This window comes from Lithobates pipiens, unplaced genomic scaffold, assembly GCF_037356315.1.
Source record: "Lithobates pipiens isolate NorthernLeopardFrog02 unplaced genomic scaffold, aLitPip1_a1.2 Scaffold_16, whole genome shotgun sequence".
Classification (NCBI taxonomy): Eukaryota; Metazoa; Chordata; class Amphibia; order Anura; family Ranidae; genus Lithobates; species Lithobates pipiens.
In genome coordinates, this window is record NW_027507748.1 from 566,578,011 (window position 1) to 566,590,720 (window position 12,710).

Sequence of the window (12,710 nt, forward strand, 5' to 3'; positions counted from 1 at the left end):
CAGATTAATTCATCTTAAAACTTCTTACTCTACAAAGGAAAGGCGCATCTAAGCATTGTGTATTTTGGGTTTTTGTCTGATAGGAGCATGAGCATCCCTGCAAGCATGATCATGACACATAAAACAACAAGTACCTGGTAGAACTGGTACTGAAGACATTGTAACAGATCCGCCTGAAAAATAAAAATATACATATGTAACTGTAGGTAATTTACTTAAAATATTCTATGTATTATATAATAATATATTATTCATGATTATACAAATTTTTTTATATATATAAATATTATATTATATTATATTTATGCACTTAGGTGGCACGGATGTTCCATACAACCATGGGGAGCATCCTGCTAAGAATCAATGATAGGCTGACAGCACAGCAGCTGTATAGAACTTCCTATACATCCTAGCGTTTATATCCATAAAGAGATGAATGGACGGCCAGCCAGACCTAGACTGTACCCAGGGCCGTGCATCGATCCATGTATGGAGGTAAACGTTCAGGTGTACAAGAATATTGGTACAGCTGTTCCATTTGTCAGGCCACACGGAACATCTGGCACTCCCGGGCATATAAACACCCACAATTCTGCGCACTTTCAGGCATCTGTGCCTGTATGAATGAGTCCTAATATGCGGATAGGCGGAATACAGTGCTCAGATCAGCCGCCTACTGACCCTTTACACTTGCAAGAAAGATCAGGGAGAGTGGGGAGCATTCACAATCATGGTTTAAGATATTAGTAAACTGCCTTCTCCACTTTTGGGGCCCAGGCACATTATTTGAAAGATAATAAAGCTTCCTCTGATACCCCTGAGCACCCACTTTGCAAGGAAACAGAGCAATTTAAAAGGAAGAAAGTGGGGACACCGTCTCTTCAAAAGTTTATCTTATACTATAAGGAAGGTGAATATTAGGGTTACCTTTGGAGTTGACTGTGCCTCCTCCTTTTGGGTGGGAGCCTCACAGGGGCCCCCTGGTCGGCTGACATTCTGTGCACTAAGGCAACAGAAGAGAGCTTTGAAGATACTCCGACTTCTAGGCTTCTTTGGTGAAGATCTGGACACTAGTCCTGAAAGGAAAAAAAATAAAGCCATGAATATATTGCTCAGTTTGTGTGTTTACAGTAAGTTATATAGTATGAATGATAAGAACTGTCAGATTGCTGCCTCTTCGAGGGAGACCACCACCCAGTGCCAGAAAACCATTGGTCTATCAGCTCCTCCCAAACTGGGCACCAATTAGAAAGCTTCCTGAAAGCAATAACGGTTATATAAGTGTAGAGGCCACCTATTAATAAGGGGGGCAGCCATAAAGGGGAGCTACAGTGGTTTTTCAGACTCTGATAGACACTAGGCAAAAGATCATCTTCACTATAAACAAGTAATTTTAATTAATTTCTAATAAAGTAATGGAATAAACAATGGGTCGCCAAAGGCAATAACTGCTTCCACCATAAAGCTGAAATCCAAGGACATCTAAATACTCCAATATGATCAATCTTATCTGCCCAAATAAATTTACAATCCTGTCACTTTTCCGACTTGTACACAAAAGTGGCAGACAGGAGAGCCAGTAGGGTGACACCATTTCTCCAGAGTGAAGGAATATAGTGGTATCATCATCCTGTCTGCAGCTTGCTAATTGGACAATAAAGGAGTAGCAGAACACTGATAAGTAATTATGCGCTCTCCTCATGCAGCAGAGTCCAACTGGCTCCCAGTACTGCCCCTCCCTCCCAGTCTGTGTGCTGTAGTACAAGGGGATGCCAGAAAATGATCATTCACGCACCTTTCTGAAATTGGTTTCACTGTTATTAAAGGCTGGACTTCAAGGCTTAATCCTGTCCAGCCACAATCCCCTTGTCAAATCGGAGAGCCCCTATTGGCCACGCTTAGTGGACCAGGGGATGGAAGGTGTAAAACATACTGCATATATACATTATGCTCCTATTCCTGATGACGCGCTGTGACGAGAAATTAGTTGGGCGGGGCCACAAACGCGTGACGTCTTTTACGCCCGCTGGTGCTGCCTGCCAGCGAGGCTCCATGTGGTTTGAATGCTTTTTAATGTTCCAAATCATGCGAGTACCTTGTGGTGTTTTTACCAATAAACGTTTACTAGCAGTATTCACGATATGTGTGGCCTATGTTCCTTTTCCTCTTTGGCAGCTGTCTGGTCTGAAGTTGTGGCGTTGGTATTGGGCAATATATGTTGAAACCCAGTGGACCATACTGATCCCACTTTGAGACACCCGGAGGTGTCCATTATTTCTCATGTGGGTTTGATCTCTGTAATTGGGGATCACAACCATCTAGTAAGAGGCTTGATTACGGCGGAGGGCACGTGTCTATGGTGGAATTCCTTAACATATAGTTTGCTACCCGGTGGTGTAGATCATTACCATGAGAAGAATTATGGTGCCTACACACGACCGGACTTTCCGGCAGACTAGGCCCGACGGTCTTCCTGATGGACTTTCAGCAGGGTTCCAACGAACTTTCCGAACAAATGGACTTGGCCACACACGAACGGACTAAGTCAGTTCGAAAGTCCGTTCGTTTTGAACGTGATGACGTAAGAAGGGACTAAAAAAGGAAGTTCAATAGCCAGTAGCCAATAGCTTCCCTTGCGTTGTATTTGGTCCATCGGACCAGCATACAGACAATAGGAATTGAGTCCATTGGATAGATTTGAAACATGTTCTATTTCTAGGTTCGTCTTTTTTTTATTTTTATGAAAAACTATCGGATTAGCCCACACACGATCGGATTGTCCGACGGACTGATTCCGTCGGACCTAGTCTGCCGGAAAGTCCGGTCGTGTGTAAGCGGCATTAGATACACCTTAATTTCACTATATGCCTTCAATGCTATTGGCACATGGACTTATTTCCATATTGAACCTTATGGACTATTCAATTCACTGTTTGATTGTATACCGATACATTTTCAGGATTTCATTTATGTTTTCACATCCCTTTCAGTATTCAGGCGATATATAGGTGCAGCTCTTTCAGTACACTTTGGCGCAGAAGCACACTTTTGTTTAAAAAAAAAAAAATGAAAGGTGTAAAGGCTTAATCCAAAAGTCGGTAGAATCCAGTCTAGGATAATGGGGAGCTCAGAGAGAGAAAGTCTGTGGTTAACAGTGGTAATAGCGTACCAGCACTTACATAAGGCTTTCACAAGCTTTACAGCAAAATGATGCAAGAAAGGCGGCATCAGCTACCATGACATACAGGGACATTTCCAGGGCAGGCACATCACCTTATATGAATTAGCACTTCTTTTAAAAGTTTTGGCAATAGCAGATGCCAGCCATGGAATGGGTACATTGACAGGTCCCCTTAAAAAAAAAACAGTAATTAAAAAAAAAAAAAAAAATGCAGGCTGCCACTGACTAGTTGTAGGTGCTTGCATTTAATGTCTGCAAAATAGTCTCTGGCATAGAAAACATTACATTCAAATGATGTGCCAGTCTGTAAGAAGGTGGTTAGCACTGACAGTCTATATACTTCAACAGGAGACAATGGGGGTATAAAATAAAATTGCATTAAAAAAAAAAACAACAACATGCAATTCCATGGTACACCACTGGGAGGTACTCTAAGCACTAAGATTTTACATTTGCCTGAACAAGAGTGATCCTTTAATACAATTCTGAATAGAATGACCTCACCAATAACCAGCTTTCACAGAGCCAAGAGCTACAGCTTATGGCAGATCTATACAGTATATATGATTTAGAAAAGCTACAAAAAATGCCTAAAACAATATAAATGTGGGATTCCATATTTTGCGCCGTTTACATTTGATACCAGCAACAGCAAAATCATACTACACTTATTAAAAAAACAAAATTTTTATATTTTTACAGCGCCCCTGCTGAATGCAGCTTACTGGTGATTTTACGTTTACCTGAAATCTAACAAGCTGAAATCCTTTTAGAAATGGTCTAGAATAACTACTGTGTTTTATCCTATTTAATAAACAGTTAACTGAATCTTTTATTGAATAAAAACACAAAGTAGTAGCAACTCCACGGTGGAGCCTGTGTGATCCTCCTGGCCCTGGTGTTGCTATTACCAGCACTGGCTGCGTCTGCATGCGGTCACGTAGGCCCGGGGTGTGCCTCGGGATGGCCATCATGAGAGTGGCACCACGAGAACACAGCCAAGAGCAAAACAATAACGTGTACAGGCCTTGTGGTGGGCCGGTACTCTTCCTGCTTCCAGGAAGTCGTTATTTACTGATTGCAAGGCTATCCGCTGTTGCCTGCTTACTCCGAAGCTTCCAATTAAAGTGACAGCAAAACTTTAACAAGATACTCATGGATCCTCACTGGATGCATTATGTGGCTCTCGCTGAATTTGAAATTCCTCTGAATATGGAGGGGGGAGGGCACAGCGTTTTAGGCTTTTACTGCTGTGTGGTGCCACCTGAGATAGTATAGGAGGAAAAATGTCCCCAAGAAGGAATGCAAAAAACCCCACCACCCTCCATTCTGAAGAAGTGCTAGAAAGCAATATGCTATACTTATCTTTTTCACATTTTAAGTCAAGACAAGGCAACCAAAAAGTAGTGCATGCATCAAGTAGACTTATGCCCCATACACACGGTAACATTCCGACCACAAAATCCGTCTGAATTTTTCCAACGGATTTTGGTCAAAACTTGTGTTGCATACACACGGTCGCACAAAGTTGTCGGAAAATCCAATAGTTCGGAACGAGGTGATGTACAAAACGTACGACGAGACTATGTAGAGGCCAGTAGCCAATAGCCTTTGTCTCCAAATTTTTTCTGAGCACTTTGTGCGTCGTAATTCTCTACACATGATCGGAAAAAGTCCGATCAGATTTTGTGGTCGGAAAATTTTAGATCCTGCGCTCAAACTTTTTCCGTCGGAAATTACGAATGAAAAAGTCCGATAGAGCCCACACATGATCGGATTTTCCGACCACATAATCCGATCAGACTTTTTTCCTTGGAATTTCCGACTGTGTGTATGGGGCAATAAGTTTTGCTTTCACCAATAACTGTGGAAGTGAGTAGAGATCAAGATATATCAAATGAAAAAGGTGCCAAACAAGAAAGTGTTAAAATAGCATTCAATTTCTGTCACATTAACAAAAAAATAAAAAAAATAAAAAAAACTATAAGGGGGGATTTGAAATCACAAGAAAAAAAGGCTTGATTTAATCAACTTGATTTAAATCATGCCATTGCTGAAAGCTAAAATTATAGGCCCAGCTAACAGCAAGGCATGGCAAGTTGCTTCCTGTAGCAGGCATTTGCATATTAGAGTGCATTGGGTTTTGTGGCTCCTGAGAGGTTACTGTACAAATAGGTGCACGCCATATAACATGAGCAAGCAGACTGTGGAGGTCTACAACACGCGTGTCAAACACAAGGCCTGCAGGCTGAATCCAGCCCCCAGGCCATTTCATGTGGTCCCCACACCCATGGCTTTTTTCAGCTGGAACATGGTGGAACCCTTCTGCCACCTTTGGCTCTCGGACCTCAGCCTTTTTTGTTTACAAGCACAGCGTTCCTCTCCATGGTTCTCACAGATCCCCACCTAACCTGCATTCACAGCAGGGGCGAGGGAGATGCAGATGCAGTGTGGGATGGGACATGGTTGAGTTCCTGCACCAATTCTGACAAATCAAGGCCTGGATAAAATACAGCCCGACAGATACAACCAGCTCTTGGAGGGCAACCATAATGCTGATGCCGGCCATGATGAAAGTGCGTTTCACACACCTGGTCTACAATTAGAATGTTTTTAAATAAGGGTTTTTATGGTACAGCTGGTCAATTTAACGGAAACCTGTCATGAGGGAAATGTGTAAGCTGACATTGCTGTCCTTTACTTCAGAAGTCAGCTCCATGGCTATCGTGCTCATCCAGCGGCTTTAACAAAACCTGTAGTGACAGAACTCAGGCTGCCAGACATAAGAACTCACGACCCGTATACTTGTTCCCTTAGGAAGCACTGAAGTCATTAAAGTAGACCCTCCATACCAATAAAAGGTCCATGTTGCTGCAAGCACCCCGCCACCAAAACAAATAAGCTTTAAATAAAATTTACAACAATGATTTCATGAGAAATGCTGTGGTCCTGGATTCAGGGAGGTACAGGTGACATCTCCTCCCCTCACCGCTTCCTCCTGGCCATGCAAAAACCCCACAAGTATGCAATACTGCAATGTACTGGATGCATTTTCACACTATTTCCAAAACTCAGCCCAGGAGGCATCAGGTATGCCACGTACACACGACCCGAACTTTCCGTTAGAAGGACGGGGGTTCCTACAGAGTTGTGACCAACGGACTTGCCCACACACGATCACACCAAAGTCTGTTTGTTTCGAACGCAATGAGGTACGACGGGATTAGAAAAAGAAGTTCAATAGCCAGTAGTTGCCCTTGCGTCGTATTTGGTCCGTCAGACCGGGATACAAACGGTTTTCCGGTGATTCAGTCGGAAAGATTTGAAACATGTTCTATTTTTAGGTCCATCGGAATTTTTGAAGAAAAAAAAAAGTCAGATGAAGCCCACACACAATAAGAATATTCGACGGAATCATTCCGTCTGACCTTTTCTACCGGAACGTCCGGTCGTGTGTACGCGGCATAAGGCACGGTGAGGTCACCTGCTCTTCCTGGAAGCCGGGACTGAGGTTGGGAGCTTTTATCCTATTTTTTGTAAATCTTTATTTTTAAAGGGTTTTTTTTTGTTTTGTTTTATACTACAAAATTTTATTTGGGTAAATGGCAGGGAAGTGGACCGTTTGCTTTTCATAGATGGTCTGTTTTAAAAACGCCATGGCAGGCAGACAACGGACTGACCTAGGACAAGTATGCAGCCCAGGATTCTGACTTTATTTTACTTTATATTTTATATTACTTAAATTATTTAGGAGCGTAAAAAGGAAACTGTGGGGGGCTGGATCTCTTATGACAGTGGGAATTTCCCGTCAGGTCTCCAGTACAGTAGAAGGACTGATCACCCTTAGGCGAGTCTCCTAGAAATGGTTCACATTTTATTAAAAATCTTTTACCATAACAAGCTTTTTACATTTCTAGGATTCGGAATAAAATAAATTTTGACTTCATACACACTGCTTTTGGCACGTTCCTCCTTGCACACCTAGTCAAATGTACTTCATGATTATACAATCTTAGGAATTTAAAGCCGAACTCTAGGAAGATATAAACTAAAACGTAATCCAGTTATACATTCATTAAAAAGTCATTAAATGCGATTTTTTCCACACAAAAGTTTAACCCGTCCTGATATTAGCCACTGGTAACCTCGGCACAGCAGCACTCGGAGAGCGAAGGGCCACACTCTCAGCCAATCAGAGCTCTTTTGCAGTGCTATCTGCCTAACTATAAGAACATGTTTACAGCACAGGATATTACAGGGGTGATCAGATCAGCATCTCGCTGTTCCTTCGTTGTCCAATAACAGGCTGGGCTAAGTCATAACCAGGAAAAAAGTGCAAATCCAGGCAAAACGTTTTTGCAGTTCTGAATAGAGAAGACAAAGAAATAGTTAGAACTTTCCCACGTTTCTATTTCACGTACAAAATAAATAGTTTGATGCGTCTGCCATGCTGCAAGAATAGTAAGAATCTGCCTTATTAGGTCAGTTTACAGAAAATTGCTGTGTAAATTTGCACAGCCGCCACAAATAATTGCTGTAATATACCCAATGTGTTTTTTTTTTTTTTTGGTTTGTCAGCTCCATCTAGTGGCCATAAAGCAGTATCTTGCCGATTGAAGAACAAGCATGCACTTAAAGGAACGTTGAGGAAAAGTCAGGATTTATGATCTTTATGCGTGTTCTAGGTCATCAACTTTATGTACTGAAGCCAAAAGCATCAGCGTGCCAGCCAGGCCATTAGCATTTAGCTTTTTGTTACCACTGAAGAAACTGAGTGGTGGGGAAGACAAGTATGTGTAGCTTGTGGGGACAGTTTTTACAAAAATCTCTCGCTTCCTAAAGCCTACTACACACACTGGGTTAAATGACAGCTCAGGAGTTGCCGCTGTACTAACAATCCAATGTTAGTAAAGTGATCTCCCCTGCTGTGCTATTGTGCTCTGACAGCAACCTGATCGACCGCAACATACAGGGATATACAATGTAATACTGACATATAATCACACACATAGGTTGGACTTAATGGACTTGTGTCTTCAACCTCACCTACTATGCAACTATGTAACAGGGGAGATAGCGCTGATTGGGTGCCGATCAGCAGACCTTTTTCAGTCATGTCCCTTTGACTGCTGGCTTCTGTCAGACCAGGCGCTGTACACACAGACCGAATGTCGCCTGGTTTCTACTAAACTGGCCAATGCCACCCGACATTTGGCATGTACTAGGCTTAAGCCCATTGACACAGCAGAAGCACTCGCTCTGCAAGAGCATACTTACCTCCTCTGATGCCGTCTGCAGCTCCATGCTGCCCACTAACATCACAAACCTGAATGTGACATACGAAAACAAATCTATACACAGTCAAAAAAAAAAAACACCACACACACACACACAAGTAGACTAGATGGTCCATCTAGTGAGAGAGAGAGTGAGAGAGTGAGAGAGTGAGAGAGTGAGTGAGTGAGTGAGTGAGTGAGTGAGTGAGTGAGTGAGTGAGTGAGTGAGTGTGTGTGTGTTTTTAATTCATGTTTTTTTTTGACTAGGTATAGATTCGTGTTTTTTTATGTCACATTCTGGTTTGTGATGTTAGTACGCAGCATGGAGATTCAGACGCGGTATTTTTTTCTGCCATCACTTTTCTGTTTCAAAACCCATACTAAAAATAAAAATAAAAAAAAAAACACCCTTGCAGTCCTACAAAGTTGAATTGCTCATTAAGGCCTGGTTCACGCCTATGCAATTTTGTTTTGTGTATTTTCAGTTTTGCAGAAACACACAACAGTCCATATAACATGGTTTCCTATGGGTCATGTTTACATCTGTTCGTTTTATGGAAAGGGCCAGGAGCTTTTTTGTTTACTGCTTGTTTTTGATTCCACAGATTTTAAAAGATCAAAACGAAGTATTGAAAAACGCAAAATGCACCTGGAATATGCAAACTGCAACCTGCATGGGTGTGAACCAGGCCTTAGTCTAGAGTTAGAGGAATAAAGTGTAATCATTCCTCCAAAGTGTGCTACTGGTCTCCCGAAGCCTCTTTTCAAAGGCCCGATTCACACCTATGCATTTTTAGTGCTTTCTGCATTCTGCAGATTTGCACTACAGTCCATCTAACATGGTTTTCTATGGAATACGATCTGTAGTGCAAATCTGCAAAATGCAAAAAGCACAAAAAATGCACAGGTGTGAATCCAGCCTTAGGCTGGATTCACACCCATGTATTTTTAGTGCTTTAGTGCTTTCTGCATTTTGCAGATTTGTACTACAGGACATGTTAGATGGACTGTAGTGCAAATCTGCAAAAAGCACAAAAAAATGCATAGGTGTGAATCAGGCCTAAGACACTCTTGCCTGCAAACACACGCTGAAGACCAATAGTCCTGCATTGTACAGGAGGACAGCCAGGGCCCACCCACAGCCTGGCACATCGGACAGAAGAGGCGAGTGTCTGAAGGCTGCCAGAGCTGCCAAAACATTACAGCCTATCCCTAGGTTTGACAAGCAAGGGTGTTTGTGTAATTCTTGGAGTTCCACATTAACGCAAAGTGGCCCCATTGTGGTCTGTAATACCTAGTGGTTCAATATTTTTATTATGTCCTTGTAGGGTGGGGTTGGTTCTATTCTGCACTACAGTCCTACAGCGGAATGAAGCCCTTCCAATAGACTTTTACATTCCGTAAACCCACATAGCAATTAATAGAAGAGAAGAGGAGGCCGAATATTCTTCATGGCGAGAGTCACATCCCTGCAGGCAGACAAGACTCTTCAAGCAGGTATGGAATGTTCTCTACACACACACTTGTTCTTGTCAATACGGCCCTGTGCATAGACAGCAGCTGAGAGAGACAACATCCTTCCTATTCAATCTCAATTACTGATCCGCCGAGCTCGGCAACAGCAGGTCAGCTCCACCATGCACATCTGTTTAACACCTTGGCAGAAAGACTTGCTAAACAGAGCAGCCCCTCTCCATATGGAGGAAACCTAATAGAGCATCTGTGCACAGCAAACAAGTGCTTTTACTACATTCCAAAAAAAAGCACATCTTATTTCTGTTTTCTAAATCTTTCTATTCAAGAAACCTTCAACTGAGCAGCTTAAAGAGTCAGTCTACCCAAGATTTCAGCTAGGAAGGGCTGGCTTCTTGTATTTCTCAACACCCCGGGCAGCTACATTTAGACAACGCTTGGTCTCCATACTCACTGACGGTAAAGGATTGCTTACATGTGCAATGAAAAGCGATCCATGGTGGATCGTTTTTCAGAGAGAACGCTACAGAAGGGCCCGACAGGCCTTCAAAAGACGATGCTGCAGCGGGATTTTTCAATGGGAACACCACACCACAACCGCAAGCCTAGCATATGTCTTGCAGCTGCGGTGCAGCCCCATCTACTTGAGTGAGTTGTGATCACTAAATGTACTGTCTGCCAAACAAGACAGGATGTATCATTTTTGCACAACAACTTCACCCGGGTGACTTGTAATTTTAAGTGGGCAGTAAAATGCAGCTCAACCACCTATTTTTACTGCAATACTGCTCTGACTAACATTTTCATAAAGCTGCCTTAGCACGGCTTCGTTCAAAAAAAAAAAAACCGGCATGTTTTTCATGCGTTTCCACTGCATTTTCTGGTTGCCCGACTCCCGGCATGCACCTGTGAAACACAAAGATGCGATTTAAAAAAATTTCACAAATGCATTACTACAGTGCAGTTTGGTGAAGAGAGGGAGGTATATTTAACGCTATACCTTTAAGACCTAGACAATGGTAACTGGTGGAAAATTTTGTGCTCCTTATAGTTCACCTAATACATCATGATTATATCAAAAAATATATGAACATAAGTAGTGCAGTTTAGCTCCCATTCACATCAGCGTGATTTGACATGTCAAATCGCATGCCAAATCGCAGCCCATTGCCAGCAACGGCACTATCCCAATCGGTGCAACACCCACTTTGCGGTGCCGTGCGATTTCCAAAAGTAGTTCCTGCACTACTTTTGGCGACTTCATGGGCAATTTCAATAGACATCTGAGCATGAACCCGCACAGAGGTCTTTTCAAACCACCCCCAAACGCGGACTGAAATGCGGGTTTGAAATCGTCCGAGTTCAGTTGATTTTAAACCCGCGAGGGCTTAATGTGCTTTTCTATTCATTTCAAAAGGGGAGTTTTAGTGTGGCTTTGAAAACCCAAAAATAAAAAAATGCAGCAAGCAGGACTTGCTGCGCACCACACACCCCCAGAGCAGTGGTATGAAGAGTACTATAGGATTTAAAAGGAAACATCTGCCGCAAAAATCCATCAGTGTTAAAGGGCCTTTAGGGTAAGTTTTCACTATACAGTGGGGAAAATAATTATTTGATCCCCTGCAGATTGTGTTAGTGTGCCCATTTACAAAGAAATGAAGGGTCTACCATTGTTATCATAGGTGGATTTTAAATGATAGAGACAGAATATCAACCAAAAATCCTGAAAAAACAGAATACAAAATGTTATAAATCAAGTTGCAGTTCAGTGAGTAAAATAAGTATTTGATCCCCTACCAACCAACCAACCAAGACACCTGTCCACAGAATATCTTTCTTCCATTAAAACCTCACCATTATGGGCAAGACCAAAGAGCTATCAAAGGACATCAGGGACAAGACTGTAATGGGCTACAAGACCATTAGCAAGAAGATTGGTGAGAAGGAGACAACTTTTGTGCCGCGTACACACGATCAGAATTCTCGTCTGAAAAAGCTCTGATGGTTTTCCCGTCGGAATTCCGCTCAAACTGTCTTGCCTACACACGGTCACACCAAATTCTGACCGCCAAGAATGCGGTGACGTACAACATGTACAACGGGACTAGAAAAGGAGGAAGTTCAATACCCAGCAGCCAATAGCTTCCATCTCGTAGTTGAATCTGAGCATGCGTGAGTTTTTGCCCGTCGGAATTGCATACACCGATAGTTTTTCCATCGGGAAAATTGAGAACATGCTGTCAAATTTTTGCTGGCGGGAATTGGGCCAGCTAAATTCCAATGGAGCATACACACGAGAGCTTTTCATCGGAAAATGCGACCATCTGTCTTTTGCTGGCCGAAATTCTGATCGTGTGAACTCGGCATAGGAGCGATTATTTGCAAATGGAAGAAATACAAAATAACCAGTCTGGAGCTCTAGCAATACACACCAAACTGAGCATGTGCAGAGGGACTCAAAAGGCTGTGTCTTATCAGGAGATGGATAGGGGCCAGTGGAAGAAGGGGAGGATCAGAGAAGACAGCATCAGACCGCTTTATTACACAATGTGGAGGATTAACCCCTTAGGTTCCACAGCGAGTATAAGAAGCATGCTTTACTGCATATACAGACTGATTTTACTGTTGCGGGTTTAGTAACGCTTTAAGTCTTCAGCTTTGAAGGTGGGACCATGCACAGCAATGGCAAATTCAAAAGATAACAGAATGCTGTGGGGAGAAGAATTCTGCAATTCAGGTAAGTGGAGGGACAATTTTAGGGTGGGGGAGGACTAGTAAAT

The 12,710-nt window shown here is 42.6% G+C and overlaps 1 protein-coding gene across 1 annotated transcript in view; it reads right to left on the reverse strand.

The window, feature by feature from the left end:
• The window catches only part of CTDSP2 (CTD small phosphatase 2), a 56,068-nt gene that overhangs the window by 15,217 nt on the left and 28,141 nt on the right, over nucleotides 1–12,710 (reverse strand). The window contains exons 2-3 of the mRNA XM_077483664.1: nucleotides 928–1,076; nucleotides 135–173 (exon numbers count right to left, since the gene is read on the reverse strand). Of these exons, the coding sequence (XP_077339790.1) occupies nucleotides 135–173; nucleotides 928–1,076 (188 nt within the window). The remainder of the gene's footprint in view (nucleotides 1–134; nucleotides 174–927; nucleotides 1,077–12,710) is intronic.